We start from the raw sequence: 26,822 nt of genomic DNA, 5'->3' as shown, positions 1-26,822 counted from the left end.
TTTGGGTTTGTGTCTGATAGTATTTTACAAGTAAATCACTCTATAGGGGAAAAGCTACAGGAAATGACCTCCAAGAATCTCAGACACAGGCGATAAGATAGAACAGCAATAGCAGTTTTGAAACCCCTCTGGCTGAAATTGTGTCTTCTAATTACAGTAACTTCTTCAGAAGGAGAAATGGTTCCCTTGATTTTCACTGTTGTACATGCAAACGTACAAACTTGTCTTGGACTTAGGAAACCTTTATATCAAGGAGGTGACTTGATGATAGTGAATAGATTGTTCCATGGAGAGAACCGCAGCTCTCTGATGTGAACAGGCAGGGCAAGAGCTGGCATCTGGAAGCCAGCATTCAGGAAACTGATCACAAACAGCTGTTTTATTAGCAAAAGTCTCCAGAAAAACAAAGTGTTCTTCACCCTTGAGGAAACGTCCTTGAAGAATATGAACATTATTGATCCAGATTGGGTGCCTTTTTAAAGGACAACACCCTAGTCACTCTGTCTGAGGAAGTCTGACCTGTGCCACATGTGGTGTAAAACTTAGTGAGAGGGGGTCACCTGTGCCTGCCAGGCTGTGCCAAGTCCCGTGTGCACCCTCAAAGTGTTTGCTCCTAAAGTAGTGCAAACACATCCACCAATCTCCTTTGAATGCTTCAGCAAGTCAGCACATCTCTGGCCTGTCAGCACAGCCTTCCTCATCACACTTACCCTGCTTTGGGACCATGTGTGTGAGTTATGGATAGGTGCCTCTCCACTTCTGTAGGGCTATTTACATCCCTTGTGTGCAAGTGTATCCCGGCTTTGGGAAATGGTTACCAAACAACAGATAAAAACCCAAACAACCCAAGCCCATCTGAACCAAAGAGGAGCAGCGCTGAGCAGGAAGACTTCAGTAGGTGTGAATGTGAGTGCTTGAAATTGTTCGGATTGTTTCTGTTTTACCGAACTATGCATCCACAAGTATTTCACTGGGACTTGTTACTGCTGGTAAGTAAAATAAACAGTTACCACAAGAGCAGCTGTTCAGTGAAAGAAACTGTGTCAAGCTACACAAAATGATGAAGCATCAGCAGAGAAGAGTTTCAACATTTAGGGCTGCTGCCACAGGGCATGAAAAAGTAATCCAAAAAGGAACAGCCTTGTATTAATTCTAATCCAATTTCAACATCTGGAGGTGAATATTCCTACATGCCAGTTACATGCGCATGGGAAATGAAAAGTATTCTTGAGGAAAATCATGGCCAGAAATGTTATTTCTCTGGGAGGAATAACTGCTGAGGAGAAAGCTGAGGACCCTTTTAGGGCTTTAGAAAACCCAGTTATGCACTTCGTTTGCACAATGTCAGAAAAATTCTCCTTCTATCCTTTCCCTCTGCTTTTTGTGATCGGGCAGCCCTTCAGCATACGACGTTTGACTGACGATGAGAATCGGGGGATTGATTTATTAACGCGGTTTCTGATAGGGTTGGTAAAAAATCCCGGAAACCGCCCGTGCCCCGCCCTCCCACAAGCATTATAAAAAGCTGCGGGACGGGAGCGCTGGGTAGAGTGAGTGGTGCGGAGCTGGGCGCCGTCATGGGACTCGGGCGAGTGGCGGGGCTGCTGCTGGTGAGTGCCGGGGGGGACTGGCCGGGGCTGCTGCTGGTGAGTGCTGGGTGGGACCCTGGCCGGGGCTGCCATCTGCAGGTACGGGCTTGCCCACCGCGAGTGGCAGCCGGCAGCTGTCCGCAGCCAGAGCTCAAACCCCACCTTTTGAGGGGGGGAAAAGTCTCCCTCCGTCTCTAGTGTGAAAGAGCCCTTTGAGTTTTTCTACCCTTCTCTTCTTCCAGAGTCTTTAGTAACTTGTCCGAACTTTTTGTTCGTGTTTGATATTTCGAGGGACTTGGTGCCGTGGGCGTGAGTGCAGCGACCTGACAGGATGAGAGCAAGTAGCGTGTCCCCGAATCGCTTCCTAGCGCACTCGCTGCCACCCTTCTTTCTCTCCCCTAAAAGAAAAAAAAAAAATTACAAGTCAGAAGTGAGTTCTTTAATAGTCCTCATGCCATTTAACTGTGAAGCTGGGAGTTTTCTCAACTCCCCGTAGTTACGGGGAAGACTTCCAGTCCACCGGGGAGAGAGTTGAAAGAGCGGGACCCTCTTGGTTTTAGCTTAGAAGTTGCCCGCTGGTGGCAATTAGTGACGGGGAGCTCGGCGGCCGTCCCTTCCACTCCTCCTGCTTTTGTTCTCCCGTGTGAGTCTTGTGAGGGATGGACTTGGGTGTCCCGGGACTGAGCCTGCGCTCGGCTCTGTGGAAGCACCTGAGCTACCGGTGCTGGCTACGCGGGAGCCCTGCCCGGAGTGCGCGGCCCGCACGTTTCTTCCTGTTTAAAAAAAAAAACCAAAAAAACCAAAAAAAAACCCCAAAAAAACTATTCCCAATGCTTCTGTAGCATTGCTGATGACTCAGCTTGTCTTCTGCTTAAGATTAGAGCCAGTGAAAAATGCTGGATGAATCTGTGGGGCATTTCCTCAATTTTGCAGGGGCAAGACTAGCACTGATTCCAATGAATTAAAAAGATGGGAGAAGGGAGAAACGAATCCCTTGCACACCGCAGAAACTTTGTCGTCTGCAGTTCAACTGCAGTGAACTAGCAGAAAGAAAACAGAAGTTTATATGGAGGCAAGGATGTGCGGCAATAGTTGCCTAAAACCCATCAGCAGCTGCACGGTGCTGCCTTAACCCCAGCTTTGTGATGGCAATTACTGCTGTGAGCAGCACTTAGCAGAAATTAGTTTGGATTTCCTCTGTGGCTTCCTGTAAACTTCAGAATGTGTTTCCAAGTCTTCACAAGTTAATCTCCCCTAGATAATTATCGTGTCCTAGGCGGATGAATCCCTCAAATGCCTGCTTGCCTCTGCTGTAGGTGGCGCTACTGACAATGCCTAGAGCCCGAGCAGAGAACTGTGGGGAAACAGAGTACTTGCATGAGGATCGCTGCTGTGTATTTTGTCCAGCAGGTAAGACTTTGAGCAGTTACAGCTCATAGCTATTGTTTTTTTACATTGCATCCATGAAAGTGTAAGCCTGGTTGGAGCTGTAAAGACTTGGTTCCATTTTGAAGTGAGAACCCCTTAATGCTTAAGTGATGACTGAGATTTGGCATCAAGCCAAGAAGACTCTGCTTGTGGTTCAGGAGAAAAACCTTCGAAGTCAAGTGATTTAATTAACATAAAGAATGGGCTTAGGGGAATTCTGATATTTCTGTGTCCATAGCCAAAACTTCAGTTTGGTTTTGCTCTCCCCTCCTTGCTCAGTGTGTGCAGTTAACAGGTTTTGCACCAAGAAGAAACCTGTCCTTAGTATCAGAAGCTTATTGGTGCATTTAGGTGGAATTCAAAGGAGAAAAGAGTTTATTGAAAGCAATCCTCCCTGTGCTTGCCAGGGAGAATTGAAGTAATTTCTTCAGCAATGGTGCTATCCATGTGGCTCCCTCCCTGAGTGACTGCAATGGGTGATCCTCATGCCTGTGTGTCCCAGCAGAGGCCTTGCTGGATGCCTTGTTTTGCACCACTCCTTGTCTGAGTGGCAAATTGTGAATGTGCATCCTGACTCTCCTGTGCTGTTTGGTTCATGTGGCATGGGATTGATTTGCAAGGAAGGGTTGAACTCTTCCCAGAAATTTTTGTTGTAATATCCTATTTTAGACCTTTTGATATGTGGTGCTGGCTTGCCAAAATGGGATGCAGAAAAGACCCCATTACTGGAATAAGTAGTAAAGTATGTATGTTTATTCCGGCACTAGGATGCACAGCTGCTCCAAAATCATGCATACCAACAGCTGCTTTCAATTTAGTACATACCAGGTTACAAACCCCATATTCACTGGGTTTCCCAATATGCCTATGCATATTCATTACCCAGCCTTGCCTAGTATTACAATGAGCCCAAAAGTTATGTAACATCCACATTGCAGGGGTCTCCCAGATAAAGTAAGAGTCTTCCTCCTGAACTTTTCACCTTGCTTCCCTGTACATGCTCTTTATATCTCTGGCCCAAGTCCAAACTTCAAGGCTGGTTTAAGTTAGTTTTAGGTTTGAAAACAGGATCTTTGGTCAAGATTCCTTCCCTTTATCAATAGTTTTCTATCTTCTCATCCTGCTTTGGGAGGCATAATAAGTGTTGAGCAAACTGTATGTGTCGTTTTTAACAAACAGCTTCTTAGTAAATCATTTAACCTCTGCTTTCCCCCCTCCCCTGATTCACTTTGTCTGTTAAAAATTCCCCTGAGATTGCTGCTGCTGACAGTTCTCTTCTTCCACAGGTACTTTTGTCGCTAATCACTGCAGTGCTTCGCATTCGAGAGGAAAATGTGACTCTTGCAATGAAGGAGAAGGTTTTACTGCCCATGAGAATGGCTTGGAGGAATGCTTGCATTGCAGACACTGCAAAGAGGGTACCAAGCACAACTCTGATGAAACCGTAACCATTTCCCCCTTTTTAATGTGGAAAACCTGGTCCACACTGGGCATATTGAACTTAAAAATAAATTGCCTTTATGGCCTGAGTATAACTTTTGCACTTGCTAACTTTTATTTTTAGGTCAGATGATTGTGAGACCCTGTACTCTGACACAGAATGCTCAATGCCAGTGCAAGCGAGGGTATTTCTGTGCTGATGAGGGCTGTGAAATATGTCGGAGACACAGTCAAATGTAAGTTTGAGAATAAGTGACTGTTTTCCTTCTAGGGAATGTTAGAGCTGTGGCCCAATCTGTGCCAATAGCTCATGCATGCCATCAGGCTGTAAATAATTGCTCTGAAGCCAAATGGCATTATTCGTGCATTTAAATTTCAGGTATCAAGATCTGTAAAGTTGAGACCTAGAAAGATGTGGACTTGGGTATCATTTGGCTTGTTGCTTATGGCTATAAACTTGCATATTTTGTGTCTTCAGGTTGGTATTTCCCCAGATACACACTTGAATGAGCTTTCTAGCACCCAGCTCAAAATTTTAGGATGTAGAACTGCCTGTTGAAGGAACTAACTGTGCATGAATAATGCTTCTACTCTGTGGGTTTTTTTTTTCCTCCCCCACTTAGAAGCTAGCATACATAAATTTTATCTGCTTTGCTTTTATTTTATCTTGTAGTATTATCTTGGATGGCTTAAAGGTGCACTTCTATCCAAGTTTATGCATGTTCCATTTATGACTCTAAGCTCTGTCTGAAAAAGAATCAGCCCTGGACAGAGCTACATGTTGCTCTGGAAATCTAGATACAACCTTGTGTTACCATCTACTTCAGGCATCCGGACAGGGAAGAAATCACACCGAATTGCAGCGATACTACAGACTCAGGATGTGGATTACCCAGCCAAGGTCTGGTACGCAAATCCCACTCATCTTGGTTTGTTGGATCTGTGGCTTCGGGCTAATAATACCAGAGCACTTTGTAAAACACTGGTTTCAACTGCTGTAACATATTTAACAGCAGCTGCATTTTAATCTGGGAGTTACTTGCTAAAGACAAGCTCTGAAGGGACAAACCACCTTAACTTTCACTTGGTGAAAAGATACATGTGTTGCCAGGGTTCTTAAAGTTGCAACGGTGACACGGGTGAAAGTTATGGATAGTGCAAAGATGTTTTCTATGCATGAGAAGCTGTGCCTGGAGTAGCTTCCTCTTCTGCCAGGCCAGAGGAAGAGGGAACTCACACTTTCCATGCTACAGCACCCAAAGCTTGCTACCATCTTTTGCATGCTTGTTTCCCCTTAAGTGTCTCTCCAGAAAACCTTGTAGAAGTTGTATTGCAGCTCTATGCAGAATTCCCTGCTGCCTTTGGGATAACGATGTGCAGTGCAAACAAGTTAGTCCTGTGTTCAGGGCAGCTGAGAGTCCCAGTGCCTTTTCCAGGACAAGCTATCTGGGTTGTCATATTAGTTCTGGGCTTAGGTATTTCCCTAGGACAGCAAGGAATATCTTTTTGGGGGACTGTTTCAGTACTAATTTTATTTTTTTTTTTCCTCCCTTTGCAGGGAAGAGAGCTCTTGTTTTGGTTATTCTCATGGTATTTGGTTTGGTTTTGCTACTGGCTTTCATTCTGAAAAAGCTGAAGTGTGATAAAGGTAACTGCTTGATTATTATTCATGAAAGTTGCTTTCCAGAACTAGGCAAAGCATGCACTAGGGCTATCCCTGGGTTTTGTGCTGCCTTACAGGGGAACCTGTTTAAGTTCTAGTTCATTTAGTATGGAATTGAATTTAACAAGTCCAGTAAAATGAAGAGTAGTTTGTTTGGTAAATAAAATGCGTAAACCTTAACTTTGAGCTTTCTTATCTTGCTGACAGATGCTTTTGCTTCAAAGCAAGATTATAATGAGGTCCTTAAAAATTGCTTTTCCAATCTGCTTGCCTTGTATTGGCAAAGAGGAAAAACCTGTGTGTGGGTTCAGATGCATGGGGCAAAAAGTAGCAACTAATTAGATCACTAATTACTTTCACTGTGTTTGGCTGTGGAGATTTTTTTTCCCTACAAATTGTTGCACTTCAGTAATTTGAACCTCTTAATGTGAATGTTAGGTTGGTAAGTCCTGTGTGAATTTATTATTAAGTGGAAACTGAGCTGTTTTCCTTGGAAACCTCTATTTTCACTACTGTGTATCAAAGTATTTTTGTTACTAGTGTAGTTAAAATAATACTGAAAAGTATTCTGCGTTTTAAATGTTAAGTTTGTTTAAATCATGTCTTACTGATTGTAGTGCAGTAAAGACAACTTCTGCCTTTTTTCTGTATTGCGATAGCCCACAAAAATGCTGAGAATCATAAAAGCTGGAGTGGAGGAGGTTGCAAGAGTGACTTAAACCAAACTGCATCCTATGGTCTGCATTTTACTAAGCAGCACTCTCCTCTCTATGAAGGCACAGCATTTTTTGTTGATGGTGAAAGAGGGTAGTATTGTGGTGAAATGTATGACATTTCATCTTTACAGGTCAAAGAAACTAAATGGCTTGTAAAAGCTTTGACTTCTGCTCCAAAGGTTTCTATTGCATATAAGTCTTGTGTGAATTCAGCCAAGTTTAAGTTGCTGCAATTCCTTTAAGTTTCTTAGACACTTATTTTGGTTTTCAGCTGCCTCAACTGATAAAGATGCAGAGGGAGGTCTAGTAAGTATGTGATAGATCAAGTGTTTCATCTCAGTCTAATTGCTCACAGCCTAATTGTACCTGATACACAGCCCTCAATGCTTGTCTCACTGTAGACCACTGCTAGGATGTGTTCCTGTGATGCAACAAGTTGTGATTCATACAAGGTCAGATATTGATTAGCAAGTGCCTGATGCATTCAATAGCTGCATGTGTCTGCTGCAGTTGGCCTTTTCAATACTTGGAAACATTTCAGAGCCTGTGACCAGGATGCTTTGGAAGTGGGGGAAAAAACTTGGACTAGTGGCAAGCTTTCACTTCAGACTGTCTCCAAGTGGTACCTTGATCCAATTAATATCTTTTTTGCTGCTTCACATGTGTATTCCCCAACTGATGTCAGCTATGGTTTACCTCCATAGTGGTGTTTGAGCTCCCATTGCATTTTGATTACAAATTATTTGTTCATAAGACTACTCCTGTGATTGAATCTTCCTGGCCTTGGGCTCATGTCACAAGCTACAGACCAGGACCTGACAGTCTAAATTCTTGGTCCTAAGCAGTCCTGTAAGATGGGGATTTGGGGCTCAGACTGTGCCAGTTCCAAAGTATATCCCTAAAAAAGGGCTTATCCAGCTGAGACTGGCTGCTGGCACATGTTGCACCTTAAAGCTGGGCATACCCTGGCATCCTGTAGTCAAACACTATTTCAGAACCTTTCTGTTTGAGTCTGACAAAAACCTATTGCTAGTCTAGCATTTTGCAAGAGAAATATAAAACTGGATGAGGTAAATACAAGCTGGCTTTAGCTTCTCTAATTAGAAGCTACACTCCTACCAGCACTGCGAGGCAAAAATGAGCTCAGTCTTAGTTTTACAGTTAATGACACAACAAATGTTTGTCTTGATGAGGGTCTAGGAGTAACATCCAGACTGTTCTTACAATGTGTGTACAGCACTTTTTTTCTCCCTGGAGCTTCTCTTGCCCCTCACCAATGCACTTCCCACCCAGTGTGTGAGCTCTTGTCAAATGTTACTAATTAAACATTTTGAGTAATTAAATGCATTTTAATTATGTCAAAAATACTTGAAGACCGAAGAAACATAATTGAAAGATATGTTCAAAGTATCACCCTAACTCTGCTCTTATCTTTTTTAAGGTCTATAAGTGGCTCAAATATGTGAAACACCCCAGTTTTTTTGTTGGGTTGTGTCTCCCTTCACGCCCTGGCCAGCTTTGCAGCACTTCATCTATTTGTAGAAGCTGATGAAGAAAAATGACAAAAAAACTGGTCAAAATGCTGTAGCATAGGAATAGGCAAATATAACATCTCTTTAATTTGAATAAAATGGTTGTAGAATGATGCAGTTACAAATTGGTGCACAGACCACTTGTCTCTCATGTAAGAGCTGTCACAGGCAGGTGTAAAGTCTGCGCTTGCAGTGCTCAGGCTGCTGTGAGAGCTTAATTGCTAAGGAGAGTTACCCTGATGCAGTCCTGAGCCTGGACAGTTTGGCACCAACACACTTTCCCTTCCAAAGAACCTATGATTCATACTCTTCTAAGAAAAACCCACTTGAATAGCTGATGCTGGATTTTGAAAAAACGTGTCAGCCATGCTCTGCTCTTTCAGTCATTTGGTTTCCTGTTTAAGAATTATCCTGTATAAATAAGATCAACTTCTTTAATGTGTTTATACCCTTAAACAGAAAGTGTTCTCACTGAGAACGATGTACAACTACATGTGTGATATGTGGGGTGGCTCTCCCTCACATCCCTGCTTATGCATGTTGGTCACATGGTGGTGTCACCTGTGGGTCCCTGACCCTGTGCAAGCAGAAAGTATGCTGGCTTATGCTTACAAAGGCACTGTACCTTAAATGACACAAGTCTCAGGGGCAGAACAGTAGCTCCTCATCCTCATTTTCCACATGTAAAAAAATATTCCTAAAGCTTGCCAGCTGTAGCACTAGCTGTTAAGCTAGACATGCTACTCTGCTTTGTGTTTGTGCTGTTCATGCTGAGGTTGTGCTGTACTCCCTGGCTATGCCTGTATAATGAATTGACAGTGTTAAAAATGAAGCAGCCTTCCTCAGTGGTTTCCCTCTTTGTCCCCTCACAAAAGCTATACAATGTACGTGGGTACTCTTGGGCTTCTTTCAACTGATTATAGCTTGTGAATCTGCCAGGAAAGTCAATCCAGCCAAAGCAAGCCCAGGGTAGTGCATTTACATGGAGCTGACATGCAATAGTTCTGAGAGCATCAGCCTTGATACAGTGATAGGCTTGGGGCCCCTGGTGCTGTTAAGTCAGCTCAGGTGCAGCAAGGCAATTTAATCCCCTGCTGTCTTAGGAGGGGTGCATATCTTCTGTACCTAGAGAGGAGCAAGCAGTAATCTGTATCAGTGAGAACAGAAGGAAAAGATTCCTGCAGTTGTTGTGGAGGTAACTTGTGAGCCTTGCCCTGCAGTCCAGGGGGAGCAGAACAGCCAGCGAGGTGGAGAGCCAGGCTCTGAAACCATTTCAAGTCTAATTCTGTAAAGGCTGTAACTTTGCCAAATTATCAGTTCTCCTTTTATTTCTCTGACATCTGGTGACTTCAAGTATTTCCTTTTCTTCCTCCAGAAGAAAATAGTGGAAAATAGTGTGGTTTCTGAGCAGGGCACCATCCTGTGCAGGGGCTGGAAGTGCTGTTATGACAGTGTGGTTGAGGAGGATTTTGTCCTCATTGCCAGCAAAACCTGTTCAGAATTCTGCTTTTCAGCAGAATGCCCCACCTACTGTTCTGAGTGGAACTCCAGCAAATTGTAAGATAAGTGTTAATGTGTGAAATTATAATTGTATTTTCCCTAATATACTTATCTCTTTAGTTGAGTTCTTAGCTATTTCTAGAGCTTTCAGGCAAAACAATAGAGGAAACTTTGCCTTAAAGATGTAATAGAAAGTATGGGAATTGAGAGCTTGGGGGGGAAAAAAACTTCAATTCTTCATTTAATTTACTCTGCCACTTTCATCTGACAGAAGCTACTCTTTCATGATAGCAGCAAATGTTGCCTTGGAGCCAGTAGTGTGTTTGTCTTACCATGCAATTTTCTTTACTCAAATACTTTGAGATCTGCTCTGAAATTTGCCCCCCTCCCCATTCTGGTGTGTGTGCTGTAAAAGCAAGCTGTCAAATAGGTAAAAAATAGTTGTGAGTGAAGCACCCTGATTTGTTGGAGTAATGGTCCAACTTTTTATTACAGGTACAAGAACCAAAGTGTCAGATAATTGTTAAAGATCTCTCAAAAGGGTAAGTGTTCCATAAATTGGCAGTACTTGGAATGTGGCTTTTTTTCCTGTTGACTTTAGTCTACTCAAGGAACAGTAAAAAGAGGCTAAGGAATACTGCTTAGAGCTAAAAGGCTTTCAGTTTATTGTAAAATCAGGATTATTGCTGCATTTGAGAGAAGCTGTAATCCCTGTGGTGAACTGTTCTACTTTGGAGCATAACTTTTCTGCATGGGGAGTATAGTGCAGTCATGATTTCAAGAGTAAGAATGGTACAATTTTTTTTAAAAATGTTTTAAAACAAGTCTGCATTGCAGCAGTGTACTCTGCTTTACTGAGTGAGCTGTAGGTCAGAGCGGGAGATCTCTCTGTCAAATGTCCCCTCATGTGGAAGATCACATCAAACATCCATATGTGCACCTGTACTCAGCAAATTGTTGTGCTGGATGTTCAAGTGATGGGTTTTGCTCGTGGTGGTCTTGGTGTGGCAAACCTATGCCAGCAGCATAGTGAAGTGGTTAAAACTTCCTCTTCAGTAGCCCTGCCAAGGGAATGTGCCAGCCAATGAAGCCTTCCTCAAAACCACCTTTGCTGGATGGTGTCTTGCCTTAGGAGACCACTTCTGAGACATGTGCACCAATACCTTTAGCTGCTTCCAAGACCTCTTAGTAGAAAACTTGTTTGTCCTGCTGCTTCTTAGGTGCCAAACCCTGCCTTGCTGCTGCTGTTTGGTCTGTGCAGGTATTGGCTGAAAATTAAGGGGAAAGCACGTATGTGAGCTATGGAAACCCATCCAAGCTAATGTGTGTCGTGTGTTTCTTCTTGCAGAACTGAGAGATACCTTTGATGTCTTCATAAAGGAAGTACCTCCACATCAGTGGAAGCGGCTTATGAAAACTTGTCTACAGAAAAATGATATTGATACAATTATTTCTAGATTTCCTGATAACAGAGAAGAACAATCCTATCAGATGCTTCTCATCTGGAAAAACACACTGGCAAAGAAACAATGTATTATTAATTTACTGGATGCGTTGAAGCATATAGATGCCAAGGCTTATTACAATGTACAAGAGACTTTAAAAAGTAATAACATAATAAGTTAAGTAGAAGCTGAAGATTAATATTTATGGGGTTTATGGGGTTTTGTAAAAATATTCCTGTTTACATACATGTGTCTTCAAATTTCCTTTAAATGAATGTATGGAGTTGACACCCTCCTCACTTCATGCAAAGAGCCAGAAGGGCTGTAATGCCTGGGTTTTTTACAGGTTCTCATGACCTTCCTCCCTTTCAGTTGTGGAGTACTAACCTCTGGTGCTATATGCCCACTTGGGAGCCAGGAGCCCGTGCATCCCTTAGTGTGGCGGTGCTATGCTGTCCTAACCTGGGTGGTGGGGACCAAGAGTCCACTGCTGTTTTTGAGAGTACTGTTATGCTTTGGTTTATGAAACGATTTTGTTTTGTATCCGACTGCTCAGCACCGTTATGTTTGGAGCACAGCAATAAAAGCGTGATTGAGACGGAAGCTGGCTCTGGGACTTTGTTCTGGCGGCGGCGGCGTCTCCGTCCTTGGAGCTGCGTAAGGGAAGGCGGGCGAGCGGCGGCCCCGGGAGCCGGGCCTGCTTGGCACGGTGCTGCTGTCCCGGGCCGGCCGCGGCGCTCCGGGCGCTCAGCCCCGGCCGGGCCGGGCCGTGAGGCGCTGCCCGTTGCCCGGGTGACGCGGCCCGTCGGAAGTAGCGTAGAGCGGGCGGGGCGAGGCTTCCGGACGCGCTGTTGCATCAGCTCGGGAGCGAGGGCAGGCAGAGGCAGCAGCAGCACCGGGATGGCAGCAGCCGCCAGCGCCGAGCACGGTAGGTCGGCGAGCGGCGCCGCGGGCCCCCCACGGGGCCGGGCCGGGGGACGGCCGGGGTTGTCACGGCTCGGCGGGGGCCGGGGTCGCGGCCCCGCCGCTGTCACGGCGGTAGCGGGGCGGGGGCGGCCCGGCTCGCCTCCTCTGAGCGTCCCCTGGGATCCTTCGGGCGCGCCCGGGGGACCCGGCGCCGCAGAGCCCCGGAGGGTGCGCGTCCCGCGGGATGCGGCTCGCGGTGTGCCGCGCGTGGAAAGGCTGATGTTGGCATTCGGCGATTTGTGGAAAAAATTCGGAGCTGCTCGTTACCAAGTCTGGGAACAGCTGTTCCCCGGCTCGCTGGGTGCCGGGAGAGGCTGGGTGCGCTCGGTCCGTGCTCTGCCCAGCGCGCTGTCCGTGCTTTTCACCTGTGTCTGTGTCTCCCGTACTGGCCTTCCCAAGCCATCAGTGTTCTCCCCTGAACTCATGCCTGAACTTTTGGACTTCTACGGACATTTTCTGTGGTCGTGTTTTAATGATGGGTTGTACTGCTCGCTTCCATATGGAAGGAAGGCTGGGGTAGCACTATAATTTTTGGCACTACTGTAGGAAATGGAAACTTGGAATACCAGTCATGCAAGTATGAAATACCATTATGGTATGTAAAGGGTTGGAAATTTCTGTCATTCCAGTTAAGGATCTGTAAATACAAATATTTTTGCTCCCCTCTTTTTTTGTTACCGAATGTTACTTTGCTCTTTATTCATCACAAGTAGTATTCCCGCTAAAGTGAAACATTTCTTGTTGTCAAGGGACTGGCTTTTTCAGAAGTCTTTTCAGTATCTTGGGGGGAAAAAACCCAACAAAGGCTCAGTTCAGGTGCACTTTAAGAAACTCTTTAGTTACTCTTTGTTAGGGTGGGGCTTTTTTTACTGAAATTGCAGTTGTTACATTTAGTTTCGGTTCAGGAAAAGTGGAAGTGAAACTTTCAGGACTCAAGTCACTAGGATTGACAAGCTCTTCCTTGGTGTGGGATACTCCAGTCTTAAAAATCCCAGCTCATCTAAATAAGCTTCTTGCTCCTCATGTGTGAGTCTTGATAAGTCCTTTGTTTTTCTCTTTCTCTGATGCAGTGTTTGGCATTAGCTGGAGTCACAGCATTGGTTTGGTTCTTGTGAAGTGTTTATGGAAAAGGGGAATTCATCTTGGCTGAGCAGATAGTTGGGATTCCTTTCAAAGGTACCAGAGTGGCCAGCCAGGATGATAAATGGCCAGTTTGGAGCTGTATTAATAATGTTACATTTGTGTTTTCTGGGTTGCCTTAAATTTGTGAGAACAAAGTTGGAAGAGAAATTACATTTCAAAATGTTCAGAAATGGGTAAGATTTCTTTTTGGAGAATGCCTCTGCAGAATTCCCAGAACATTTACATTGTCATCTAATTATGACTGACAAGGTTAGCAGGTTCAGGGAAGCCCAGGAAATATAATTTTTCCCTGAAGCAAAGTAACTCCCTGGTTTTGTGTCAGCTAGCTTACTGCCTACTTTATGGCTTTTCTGTGCTTACTTTGCTGTCAACACCTTCAAGGAACAGAGGTTTTCATTTTCAAGTTAATAAAAGTGAAAATTTTCCATGAAATTTGATATTGTGGGGTTATGTGTCTTGATTAAACTTCAAAAGTTATTTTATGTGCAAATAAAAGGTAGAAGCAGTCCTGTGCCTTTGAGTCTGTGTGTTGCTGCAGTCCCTCAGACAAGTTCCCAGTGTCCTTTAGTAGTCTCTGAAGCACTCTGTGCATGGAAAGAAGAATGTGTGACAATTATATCACCCAGAGAGATTGTACACCAGCAGTTATTGTAAGAGAACTGGATTAATTAATGTCTACAGTGGAATTTTTTTGAAACAACTTTTTAATGTTACGTTGTTAACTTTAATTCTTCTGGTTTTCCAAGGTTACTTTGCTACCTCTCCAATACTCGTGCTCAGTGCGTGTTTCCTCTTGTGTGATACGATATCTATGGATCATTCTGTTCACATGAGTTAAAATTCAGTGTTATGCAACAGCTCTGTAGTACTCCCATGTTTCTGCTGCCAAGGAGACACTTCCTAATGCAATTGATTAGGAACAACTGTAGTCTTTCTGGTTTGGGAGTGGAAAAAAATTGCAGTCAGAGAGAAGGGCAATTCCTTAGCCTGTTTTCCTAAAGCAACAAGGGAAACAGGTCAGATGTACATATATCCATTGGCCCTTTTCCCTTAATACTTTCTGAATCCATTGGCCCTTTTCCCTTAATACTTTCTGAATCCATTGACTGGTATTAATTAATCAATTAATTTGACAGTGGGCAGCTGTGTCTTGCAGACCATTGGCAGGCTGAGCAAAGACGGGCTGGAGCTGTGCAGGAAAATGGGGATACTGAAGTGTATGGGAAGATGGGATGCAGCACTTAGGAGGTACCAGGAAATATTTCAGTGGGAGTGTTTAATAAATTGAAGGCATTTCAAGAAGGGGGATGAACTGAGGATGCAGAATGGAAATCACAGAAAGCTAGATTCTGTAGATTTACTATTCTTCTTTTAGTCATGATATCCATTAAATTGGAGCAGACTTTTATGTAGATAGCTGTCACTGATTCTTTTTGCTTGAAAAAAAGTGGTGCATTGCTGCACTGCCTTCCAAAAGACAGTGTTGTCATAGTCATTTGCTCAGCACAGGCTGAGTCCCCATGTGGGACACTGGGAATGGGGCCTGCCAAACATTGCAACTTCAGATATTAATGTCCGTGCCAAGATTGCTCAAAAAGTTTTTGGTTGTTAAGCTAATCAGCACTGAGCTGGCACTGACATTCACAGGCGGTGTTTGCCATCTCTCCTTGCCAAAATTAGCTGGTATGAGTGCTGTCATATTTATTGTATTTGTGTGTAAGTTTGGCCAACTTCCCTTTTAGATTGGTTTGCAGATGTGGTTGGAAAGCACTTACATTGTTTCAGATACACTGACTTACTTCCCATTAGCAGCCTGATGTGTGAATAATGGTCATAATAACCATAATAATACTCTGCAAATTGAGGGTTGCTTTTCCTTGCAAAAGATCTTTTCTTTGAGATACAGTTTCATTTCTGCCCAGATCATTCTGGTAATACCTTTTTTTTTTTTCCTTCTCCCTCATATGATTCATGTATACAAAATTCATATTCAAGGAAGACTTATGTCTTAGGTTTCCACAGTTAATGAACATAACTATTTCAAACTATTTTGTGTGTATAAACATGTGAAGTTCTGTGATGATAAACATCGGTAAATATTTAGAAGCCTGAAAAGATTATAGTAAAATGAACTGTGTGGGCTGAAGCTGAATCCCATTCAGCTGTGTAAGGCAAGCCCGTAAGGTCAAGTTATGAACCATTATTTCCTTGGTATCCCTTATTTGTATTGAGCAATTACATGGATAGGCCTTGAGAAGGATTTATACTTTACATGAATCTGTCTTTGCTTTTGTGTATAAAATTTAAATATCTTTTGTGAACTTTGATTTTTTAAATTTTTTTTAAATCATTGACTTTTTTATTAGTTCTCCTGATGTGCCACTCTATCTCATTTATACCCCAAAGAGTTGAATACAAACATGCTTGATATCTAGCTGCCACTTCCCTGTCATCCTCAGTTGCTGTTGGATATTTTAATAATTGATTTACATATAGAAAGTGGCTCATAAAGTTTTAACTGATGATGTTTGGAAAACCTTTTCAATTGTGCAGTCCCTCACATCCTCTCCTAGCCTTTACTCCCTCATCTCCTTTCATTCCTGCCTTTCCAAAAGCAGTGTCCTGTGAGCACCTCCATGCTTTGGGAACTCCTTGTGCAGGAGATATTCATGCCAGTGTGAGAAGTGAATCTTCTGGCTGTGGTCTCTTGTTGGGGTTTGGGAGCAGGGACAGGTGCTCTCCTGCTGCCTCTCTCACTTTACTGACCTTGGCTCAAATTACCTTGCTGGCTGACTACCTAAGCAGGATGTCATGTTCATGTTTATTACAGTACTTTGAACATGAATGGAACTACAAACATTGAATCATTGTAGGAAAATGTGAATGCTGACTTTGCCTAATGCAGTGCTAGCCCAGTGCCATAACCTCATAGTGCTTTGTACCCACTGGCTTGCACAGGGCGTGCTCTTACTGTGGACATCCCCACCAACTCCCAGAGCCTTGTTGGTGCTTCCTCTGTGTCCCCATGTTTGTCAAGATGAGACATAACTGAACCTGCCTTGCCTATATACCAAAGAAATCATGGAATTAAAAAGTTGTGAGAGAGGAGCATGATCTGATATCCTTTCTGTTCATGTTTGTAGATCTTACTAATTTTAAATATTATTTGTGTGCCTGAGGAGAGAAAGGGGCATGGGAGAAGTATGGGAATATACAGCAGCAGCTGAAGTTTTGAGTTTCTAGAGCAAGTAGGAGGAACTAAGCATGGTGCTGGGAGCCTGCTTGCAGGCAACAGCCCTGCAAAGATGTAACTACGTGCTCAAGTTCAGTAGACAAATTCACAGCCTTTCCACGGTGTATAAAATGAATCATAGTTAAATATTGGCGGGATGAGTGTTTTAACAGCATGGAAAACAGTGACGGATTAGGTTTGCTCTATGTGAAGGGCTTTCTCCGATTATAGTAGGTTATATTTCCTCATGAAAAAGACCTGTGTTCTTGTCCTTATTACTCTTTGAAAGATGTCTTCAAAAACTTATGGCAGCATGAACATAATCCTGTCAATAGGAAATACATAGTTATGTGGTAGGTTGTATTAAATACAATTTTCTCAAATTTCTTACCAGTTGCCAGATCTAATTTACAGGGGGAGATGTATATTATAAGGATATATTTTGGTCATGGGATCTCCTTCTTTTAATGCTGACCAAATGTCCTGTGCCTCTCTTTACAGCTTCCAGCTACAGTTTTATTCTGAGCATTAGTGAAGAGGAAGCCAGGGTGAAGGCTCTGAACGAGTACCTGAGCACTCGTAGTTATATCCAGGGGTTCACATTTTCACATGCAGATGTGGAGGTGTTCAGAAAGTTTTCGGGGCCACCTGTGGACCAGTATATCCATGTTGTCCGGTGGTACAGACACATAGAAGCAATCTATGATGGCAGCAGTGAAAAAAATGAGCCTTGTAAACTTCAAACAAGTGAGTAATATGAAACTGGCGGGCAGGTTATAGACTAGCTGACATTGTATTGGTTTTTATTGCTGAGAATTCCCAGAAGTTCCCTTTCATACTCTCTTGCACGCCTTAAAATTTACGGTATCAATTTGTATTCAAAGTCATAACATTATTCTTGCATACAGTTATTGTGTAATTGATAGATCCTGACCTATTTGGATGTAAAAGCTGTTATCAATTTTTTTTTAATGTTAAAATTCCTCAGTGTACAGAATTCAATTATGTGTATTTTCTTTAAAAAGCTGGCTCTCTTCTGGTTTGTAAAAAAAAGTGTGGGTTTAGGCTTTTTCCTGGAAACACCAAGATTTGCTCAGTCCACTTTTTGCCTTTCAAGGTTAACGAAATAGTTGTTGTATAATATACAAATTCACCATAAAATAAACTGAATACTTCCTCTTACGATTGTTATTAACCCTGAACTTCACAAAGAATATTTGAGGTTCTTTTTTAACCCTCATAAATTTGGCGTGCTGATGATTTGAGGAAGTATTAACTGGTTAATCTAGGTCATTGTGTAAGCATGGGCAGGCATTTCTGGGAGCTGTGTCACTCTCCTGAGGTGTTTCCCAATGAGCTAGTCTAATTTTACAGTGAGATCCTTGCTCAGGGAGTCATGAAATAATGAATAATAACAACACAGAGCTGTTGTATAGTGCTTGCAATACTTACAAATGTATGCATGTCTGTCATTCTTGCTGATGGTTGTTGACTAGTATTACTCCAATGCCATCTTCTCACAACTTCTTACCATTTGTGTTCTCAGTTCCTAACAGACCAGCAGTTAAAATCAGACTGCTGTAGGTCCTGTGTGTGTTGTGTGTGCCTGCAAGTGTTAGTGCTGGTTATTATTTCCTTCCAGCAGAGAAGGGATCTCAGCTGCACCCCTGGCTCTGTAGTAGATTTATCCACTAACTACAGATTGTCTGCAGATTTCCATGGATCAGGGTGGAGCCATAAGAGAAAAGGTTTCCATTTTCCTGACCATGAAATCTTTACTGTTAAGTCTCTCTTTCTGAAGGGTTATATCTGCATGATTGGTGCCTGTGTTTCAGGAGTCCTGGAATGGTGTTCTGCAGTGTTCACTATGAAAGTAACACACGAATCTGCCATACTTCTTAGACCTTGAATACTTAATTGTTGTTCTTTTTGGTGTACCAGAAAACTCCATGGTGGATTAGAGCAAATGAACTTCAGTTCAACCAGGGAAAAGGCTGTAGGCTGGCAGAGGTGTATTTGAACAGACTAACCAATATTTTACCAGCCTTTTACTATGCCCTTGGCATCTGTATAGTGGATAAAAAGTGACACCTAACTTGGAAGCTGAGAAATATGGGATGCAGTATCTGGGTTTTTCCTTATGTTCGTGTGGTTGTAACTGAAGAAAGCTTTACAGATTTATCTTTTATTAGACTAACCCACACAGGCTTCTTTCCCCGAGGGAAGCGTTGGCCACAATTAAGCATGCCAGAGTAATCTTTGTAAATCAAAGAGTAAACAAATCCATACCTTGGTGTATGACCTGTTATGGAGAGACTGCTCTTGAACTTGAGGTGTTCTGTTTAGGAGTACCTCATGCAATGAAATGTTTAGAATGGACACATATTTCCATGGCTTCATAGCATGGAGATTAAATGCAGTCCCTTTGTGAGGCAGAGTACTACAGTTAATGTATTTTTTTCTTATTTAGGCAGTTACTTAAAAAAGCAAGATGAAGAGATTAATTTTTTTATACCGTGAATGTTTACGTTACTTGAAGGTTTTCAGCCAAAATATGCATATAAAGATATTGAGAGAAACAGAGTTAATGAAGAGCACCCTGAGACACAGGATCAGAAAGGCAATTTTTTTGTCAAAGCAAATAGTTTGTATAGTTTTTAATTGCAGTTAAAATGCATACCATGAGAATTCCTAAAGACAGTGCTGTGTGTATTAAGCTGGCAAACTTGCTGTATTTTTGAATGTCCTGGTTTGCTTTCATTCCTAGTTAATGTGATAATTGGTTTAACATCATTACAGCTGTAAGCAGCCCAGTGCACAGCAAACTACAACTCATGCCCATACTTCTCTTTGAAAAAACCCCATGAGTTTAACAACTGTGTTGCTTCTTAAAAATTTAGGAGAAAACAAATGCAATAATGTTGTCACTAATATTACCCTGGGCTTTATCTACTTTCCTTAATGGCAAAATGTAGGTTCTTGCTGAAGTGGAGCATATTTGTGGTAAACTAGTGTGTTCAGAAATGCCTTGTGTACGTAGTAAAAATGCATGATAAAAAGCTGAGGTTGTTTCTAAGCCTTTCTGTCTCCTCTCCCTCTCACACTGAGTGCACATACTCTGTCAATATTGGCTGTAGACACCACCTCTGGACTCTGGAGATATTTTGCAAATTCTGTGTGAGATCTGTGATGTGCCATCACAGTAAAATCAGTGGCGTTGCAGAAAGCCCAGGACTGCCATAACACTTCATTAATGATTCATTGAATTTCAAAACTCTTGGTAATACTTTGCCTGAATTGCATGCTCTTACTTTTGTACCCTCTTCCTCACTGCTACTTGGATCAAAAGCTAATTGGAATGGCAAGTTAGAGAGTAGAAGATAAGCTAGATTGAAATAATTTACTTTGGTTTTGGTGGCTTTGTAGGAGGCTCTAACAGGAGTAGCTGGATTACTAGGATTGAAGCTGCTTTCTCCATTTAGATGTGGGGTTTTTTTCTTCTGAAATAATGATGTGATAAGGAGAAAATGCTATATTGCAAATATGTTTGTGGAAAGTGTCTTTTCAGTTTTCTTTAAACTACTTTTTCTCCTAGGTAAAGGCAAACGTGTGCAGCCCCCCTGGTCTCCCCCTGAGGGGACAAAACATTCTAGGCTCTGCCTCTACAACAGCCTGACTCGCAGTAAGGTGAGTAAATGAAAGTGGAGATTTCCCTAGAAACATAAATAGAGCAGTCATCAAATGCTTGTTTCTGAAGTGTTTGCCCTATCAATAGTCAGGTCTCTGGGTTGTATTCTGTGGAATGTTAACAAGCAGGGGCGGAAACTCTGTGCCAGTCAAGTGCATTTGCTGGGCAGGTGTAATACTACGTAAACTAAGTACATGTACGCTACACATGTGTGACTCTTTGTGCATATTGCATAATATTCAGTTCCCAGTTTCAAGTTGTCATGCAAAATAGCCAGACATTCAACTGTAATACACATAAGTGTTGGCAGTGTGAGCAGAATAAAATCACAGTTTCTTTATTCAGATATTGCCTGTGTAAAAAAAGTCTCACCAATTATAGTTGAAATATAAAAAGTGTAAAACTTCTTGTGGTCTTGTTTGAAAGTCCTTTGGGAAAGAGGAAATATTAAGAATATCAATGTATCATGGGATGTAGTATTCAAGTATCTGTGAACTGATTATAGTGTGTAATCCTTTTCAGTGCAAAAGAAAGCTTTTACTAACAGTTTGAATAGTGCCCTGCCTAGTCCAAATCCTTGTAACCTGATACCTTGATTGATAAGAATGCATAGAACATAAGCAGCCACACCCCATTATCTCTCTTACAGGATAAAGCTAGTGGTGGTCTTTACTTACAGTAAAATTGAGAATGGAATTATTTGTTTTTTGTAATTATAATCCATGTTTTCATGTTTTAATCTCCAAATGGGGTGTTACTGGCCCAAGGTCATGTCTTTAATTTCTTCTGACCACTGTACCTTCCCTTTCAATTTAGGAGATATTTCAGCCTCAGAATGGAAGAAAGGTCTTGTGGTATTGCTGTGGTCCAACAGTTTATGATGCTTCTCACATGGGACATGCCAGGTACTGCATTCCTTACTTTGACATAGGTGATAACAATGCCTAATGGAAGCAAAAGACTATTAGTAAAAGGTATTCTTTAGAGGAGTGTTTTACTAGAAAATGGTCTCTTTCAACTCAATGCTGGCAATTTAAGATTAAAAGCATGTTATAATATTTTATCATTGTGGGATTAAAAACTAGTAGATGGGGGCAAAGTAAAACTGCTGCACAGTTACTGACTGAGGTTAAAATTATTTGATACAGATATATGATACAAGTGTTCACTAAAAACACCCCTGTATCTTTTTGGTTTTAGGTCCTACATCTCATTTGATATCCTGAGAAGAATCTTGAGGGATTATTTTAAATACGACGTTTTCTATTGTATGAATATTACAGATATTGATGATAAGGTAAGAGGTTTTTTTAAATTGCCATCTAAAATACTCTACTTTTAGAATGGAAGTCAGAGAGTCACATGTAATTGCCACTTGATAAGCCAAGATAAATCTTACACTTATTAACTGAGATGTACATTTTGTACACAAAGGCATTGTTTTTCTCAATTTTCTGGCACTCCTATGGTATCAAACCCTATATTGTTGTATATTAATATATATTGTCACAAATAATGAAGTCTAAGTATTTACAAAGATAATTTATTTTATTTGCCCGTTGAGATAATTAATTGACTCTGTTGAGGCAGTCGATCAACTGTGTATGGTGTGTTTAATTTGTCTTCTTATATGTAATTCTTGTAGCTTGTTGAATTTATAGATTCTGAAATGCCTTTTGTACATAATAGATTTTATCTGCTCTCTGTATAACTACATGTCACTTCACAAAAATATTTCCCTGTTTCTGTTTTGCAGATCATCAAGAGAGCAAGACAAAACTACCTTTTTGAAAGATATAGAGAGAACAAATCAACCCCAGATCAGCTACTTCAAGATGTTAGAGCTGCCTCAGAGGTGGGTGTGGTAATCTCTGCTTATGTTTTAGGTTCTCATTCAATAATGTACAAAAGCATCTAAAAAATGCCTCAGATTTTGCTACCTCTGTAAACTTTCTGCTTGTTTTAGTTTTGGTGCCACACACATTAGAATTGTTATTTGAACTGCACATCACTTTGATTTTTACATTGTTTTAGAATTGACAAATTCTTTAAAAGACATTCCTGATTTCTGTGATCTTATTTGTGAGTGCATGTATTGCTCAAACAGCATTTGGAGGTTTGTGTGTTAGAATTCAAACTTTAAAAATAATCCTTTATAAGAGTTTTTAAACAATGGTATATCCATAATCTTTTAAAGCTTGGGAGGTTTCCCTTTTGTACCATTGATGACCTTGGAAAGAAAAGGCTCGAAAGCTTTAAGGATTTAATAAATTGTGTATTCAGGACTGAAGGTGAGGGAAGGTGATTCTCTGGTAATTTTTAGATCTACATATCACAAAGAGATTATCATTTTAATGAATTGAATACAGGCCTGGGAATAGGAGGCCTGGAAATTTTGCCCAACTATCTTTGCCTGACATAGTCTCTAAACATTGCATTTAATCTCTCTCTGTTTCACATTAAAGCTTGTCCTTTTCAAATTCATGGTAATCAGCTGTGTAATTAAGGTGACCAGCTGCACAGAAAATGAAAACAACAGTAATTGTGATGATAATGTAGTAATTTATGAAGTCTTTCTGAAAAAATTAATTTGGATGCAAACTAAAATCTTGTGATTGCACCTTTATTTCTGATGAGGAGCATGTTTCATGTTTCAGTAGTTGAAGTCAAAGCTTTTTCTATGGCATAATGTCTTATCCATCACTAGCAAGGTACTGTGTGGCTAAGATAATATTCTGTGTATGGAGCATAGTGCTACTGTACTGCAGCTGGCTTTCTAATTTTTTTATTTTTAATTGTAGCCCTTTTCAGCTAAACTAAATGAAACAACAGACCCAGATAAAAAGCAAATGTTGGAAAGAATCCAAAATGCAGTGAAGTCTGCTTTTGACCCTCTGCAAGAAGCTGTGCAAGCAAAGCTCCCTGCTGAAGAGATCAACAGATGTCATGAGGTATGTTTGAGCTCCTCTTTATGTTTTATATTTGGCTTTTAATTGTTAGGAGGTTTAAAGATAGTATGTAGCTTGTAGTGATTCCCTGAAACACTATGGAACCTTTTATTCATAAAAAGAGGAAGAGTGCAGCTGAGAATGTTTTAGTACTTCACATTCAGTACAGGAAATTTGATTCTTCAATTCAACTACAGAGTTTTTGGATGCTGTTTTTAGCAATTACTTTTTTTCCTCCCACTGTGGTAATTGTTCAGTTTTTACCTTTCCAGTGAGGATTTTGCTTTTGCATGTACTTAGACTTTCTCTTTGACTTTTTTGTCTTGAGGAATTAGTTTCATTATAGGTTACTGAGCATGCATTTCCAACACTCCAATACTGATGGCAGTTTTCTACACAAGTGTTTCTGTCTCTGATCAGGGAAGAAAGTACCTCCCACAAAGTTTTGATCAGGATTACTTTTATTAAAGACAATTACATTTAGTGACAAATAATCATGTTGACTTTATTGGGCTTTGCTTCTGTCCCAGTAACCAAGTCAGTCAATGTAACTAGTGTCTTTTAGTAAATGATTTCCATGTCCATTTTCATTTCTCTTGCTTTCAGATTATTTGTGGTAAGTACTGTGGGGTATGCATGGGTATGTGCTCCCTTCTTGAGAAGACTCTGTCTCTAAATTATGGGGTCTTTTTAAAAGGCCCATCTATTCTAGTAAGAAGTGCCTTTATGAGAGTATATACTGACCTAATGGAATTTTAAAAACAACTAAACTCTAAGCAATCACACCTTCTGCATTATATCTCAGTGTAAGAAATTGTAATCTTTTAATATAAGACTAAAAGGTATCCTTGCTGATGTTCAAATTAGTCTTTAGGACACTTTTTAGTAATGTGCATAATAAGGCTTCTGTTAGATTATCCAATAGCAGTGGGGGAACGGATGATGTGATATAACTGCAGGTCCTGTCTGATGTTTACAGCATAAGTTCCAGCTGCCTGTTTAAGTGATCAGCATCAAAACAGATATCACATATCAGTTTATCTTCCTTGCTCTGGTTTTTTCATCTATATTTATGAAGGGCAGTATGATGAAAATGTGGTAGAAACATGGAGTACTCTGTACTCATAACTAAGTGTCTCATTGCAAAGGTCTTATTCCTTAAGCAGACCTCTCTCTGTTCAGAATAAGATCTTCCTGCAGAATTTAAACAGGGCAAGTCTTTGATCAGTTGCTCTTATCATTATTGTTTTCTAGACACTGTTGGAAGAAGCCAAAGATTTGCTGTCTGACTGGTTGGACACAAAATTTGGCAGTCAGGTGACTGACAATTCCATATTCTCAAAGCTCCCCAAATTCTGGGAAGGGGAATTTCATAAAGATATGGAAGCACTCAACGTAAGTAAATGAACTGTTTTCTGTTCTAAAAATGTATGTTCTATGCCCTACAGTACTCAGAATACAATTTAGCTCCTTAATAGCTTTCAAGAACCTCATATTTTAACCTCACTGATAAAGTATTTCCTTTAATTTGAATAGGTAGATCTTAAATTAGCACCTGCTCTGTTTTCATCCCCACAATCTTAAATCCGTTGTGGTTGTTGCACATCACTTACTTGGTGATCAGGTTTGATGTGTGCTCTCCATGCCATCCCCGTGGTGTAACATGGGCAAATAATCATAGACTGATCCAGAAATTTGAGCTGGAGTCTGTTGGCTGCACAAGAGATCCCTGCCAACCTCAGTATTTAGTCTGACTACTTAAGAGGCTTCAGCCACTAAGAAGTTATGTGATGATAACCATCAAGAAGAGATTTGTCTGTTACAGATGAAATGCTGTGTCACAGGCAGTGGTTCAGGTCAGTGAAGGTTGATTTATTTACCTGCAAATCAGAGGGACTTATTGCCTCTTCTGTCAGAAGTGCTGCCATCCCCTTAAAAGCTGAGGAAAAAGTGGCCACAGCACATTGTTTCAGAGCAGAAAGCTTGAGGTAGGAGTGTTAGATTTTATTATCACTTGCTTTTGAGCAAATCTGTAACCAATAAATAACACATATATTTAGTGCATATTTGCATGTGTGTATATATACATATATGTATATATATAATTCTACTTTTTATCTCTAGGTTTTACCTCCAGATGTTTTAACACGGGTCAGTGAATATGTGCCAGAAATTGTGGATTTTGTGAAGAAGATTGTGGATAATGGTTATGGGTAAGTTTGCTGCTGGGTGCCAGAATAATTGCTTTCAGCACTTAACTGGGAGCTGTTTTCTCTGTTTTCATATATGATAGTAGTCTTTGCTAGAAGCAGTTTTTCATCAAATAAAGACATTTCAGATTTCTTTGCAAAAGAGCTGTTATTTCTCACCTGATGTGCTTCTTATGATGTCCTGTAGGGTGAAATCCTTGTTCATTAAAATAAAGTCAAAGTCCCATCTGCTTGAACTGTGTTTGATTCCTGGTCTTCATCAAAAATTGTCAAACATTGACACTTGACAGTTAGAAGTCAGTTGTAAATAACATAAACTTTAAAAAATGGTAATTCTTGTGACTTGTACCTGGTATCTCACCTCTTAAAAACTTAACAATAGCTGTTGCTTTCTCTTTGATCAATTTTATTGTAACTTCTAATAATTTCTCCAAAGTCTTCATATGGTAAGGCCTTAAAAATTGGACTCACCAAAGTCATCTTTACAATACTGAGCAGTACCATACTGTGAGTGGAGTTACTAGAGAACTTATGACAGTGATATTGGGGATAAAATTCAGTTAAGTTGTGGAAGAAAAATAGCTAAATAATGATCTTTTACTTTTCAGGTATGTGTCCAATGGATCTGTATACTTTGATACTATGAAGTTTGATGCCAGTGAAAAACACTCCTATGCTAAGTTGGTGCCTGAAGCTGTAGGTGATCAGAAGGCTCTTCAGGAGGGTGAAGGTAAAGATTGGCTTAAGTTGCTGAAGAAACTGATGATGTGCTGGTCTCTTCAATTGATTTCACTGATGTTTGGATCAGTCACAGTCAGAGCTTAATGATTTACCTGCTGCACTTCCTTTACCAATTTCTTTTCCAAAGTTTTGTAGCTTGAGCCAGTACTTTCCTGAAAGTTTTAAATTGGAAAATACGAAGAAATATTATTAATCCTAGGGTGGTTTTGGGTTGCTCTTTATTTGTTTGTGGGGTTTTTTGGGTCAGAATTGTGAATAGCTCAGTCATTTGGCCATAGCTCAGTTTTTTGCCCCTTCATCGGGCTCAAAGTAAGAGCAAAGACTTGAAGCTGGGTCTTCCACATGCCAGGCAAAAGTTCTCCACATCAGGCTGGGTTATTTCATGACAAATATTTGGGTTCTTCTTCCATACTGAGAACTCTTTTTTTACTTTGTAAACTTGTTGTGTTGAACTAAATCCAAATATAGATTTTTTTAAATTGAGCTATAGCAGAAGATTGACTTAAAATGCTCAGTAAATGAGATTCATTAGTTATCTTCTCCTAGAGTTGTACAATTTTAGCACATCATGCAGAAAGTCT

General features: G+C 41.0%; 2 protein-coding genes across 4 annotated transcripts in view; both read left to right on the top strand.

Moving 5' to 3' along the window:
* The first annotated feature begins 76 nt into the window (after positions 1–76).
* On the top strand, positions 77–11,335 carry LOC104686638 (tumor necrosis factor receptor superfamily member 23-like). 2 transcript variants are annotated; one of them, XM_019281206.2, is made up of 9 exons: positions 77–1,610; positions 2,906–2,999; positions 4,304–4,435; positions 4,582–4,693; positions 5,285–5,358; positions 6,016–6,105; positions 7,108–7,142; positions 10,364–10,410; positions 11,217–11,335. In XM_019281206.2, the coding sequence occupies exons 1-9, from the start codon at positions 1,578–1,580 to the stop codon at positions 11,233–11,235; spliced, it is 636 nt and encodes a 211-aa protein (XP_019136751.1). In that variant the 5' UTR covers positions 77–1,577; the 3' UTR covers positions 11,236–11,335. The 2 variants fall into 2 exon arrangements, with proteins under 2 accessions (XP_019136751.1, XP_019136752.1); XM_019281207.2 differs by lacking the exon at positions 7,108–7,142 and having other exon boundaries at positions 11,217–11,303.
* An 813-nt stretch (positions 11,336–12,148) lies between these two features.
* The window catches only part of CARS1 (cysteinyl-tRNA synthetase 1), a 34,823-nt gene continuing 20,149 nt past the window's right edge, over positions 12,149–26,822 (top strand). The window contains exons 1-10 of one of the 2 annotated variants that reach the window (XM_039552804.1): positions 12,149–12,241; positions 17,156–17,401; positions 20,250–20,341; positions 21,159–21,247; positions 21,543–21,639; positions 22,099–22,197; positions 23,144–23,293; positions 24,545–24,685; positions 25,415–25,503; positions 26,109–26,230. In XM_039552804.1, coding sequence (XP_039408738.1) covers positions 12,214–12,241; positions 17,156–17,401; positions 20,250–20,341; positions 21,159–21,247; positions 21,543–21,639; positions 22,099–22,197; positions 23,144–23,293; positions 24,545–24,685; positions 25,415–25,503; positions 26,109–26,230 — 1,153 coding nt within the window. In that variant the 5' untranslated portion in view covers positions 12,149–12,213. The remainder of the gene's footprint in view (positions 12,242–17,155; positions 17,402–20,249; positions 20,342–21,158; positions 21,248–21,542; positions 21,640–22,098; positions 22,198–23,143; positions 23,294–24,544; positions 24,686–25,414; positions 25,504–26,108; positions 26,231–26,822) is intronic. The other variant, XM_039552805.1, reaches the window with a different exon arrangement.

This window comes from Corvus cornix, chromosome 5 (genome assembly GCF_000738735.6).
Source record: "Corvus cornix cornix isolate S_Up_H32 chromosome 5, ASM73873v5, whole genome shotgun sequence".
Lineage (NCBI taxonomy): Eukaryota > Metazoa > Chordata > Aves > Passeriformes > Corvidae > Corvus > Corvus cornix.
The sequence above is the reverse complement of the archived record's forward strand: the minus strand, read 5'-3'. Positions and strand labels throughout refer to the sequence as shown.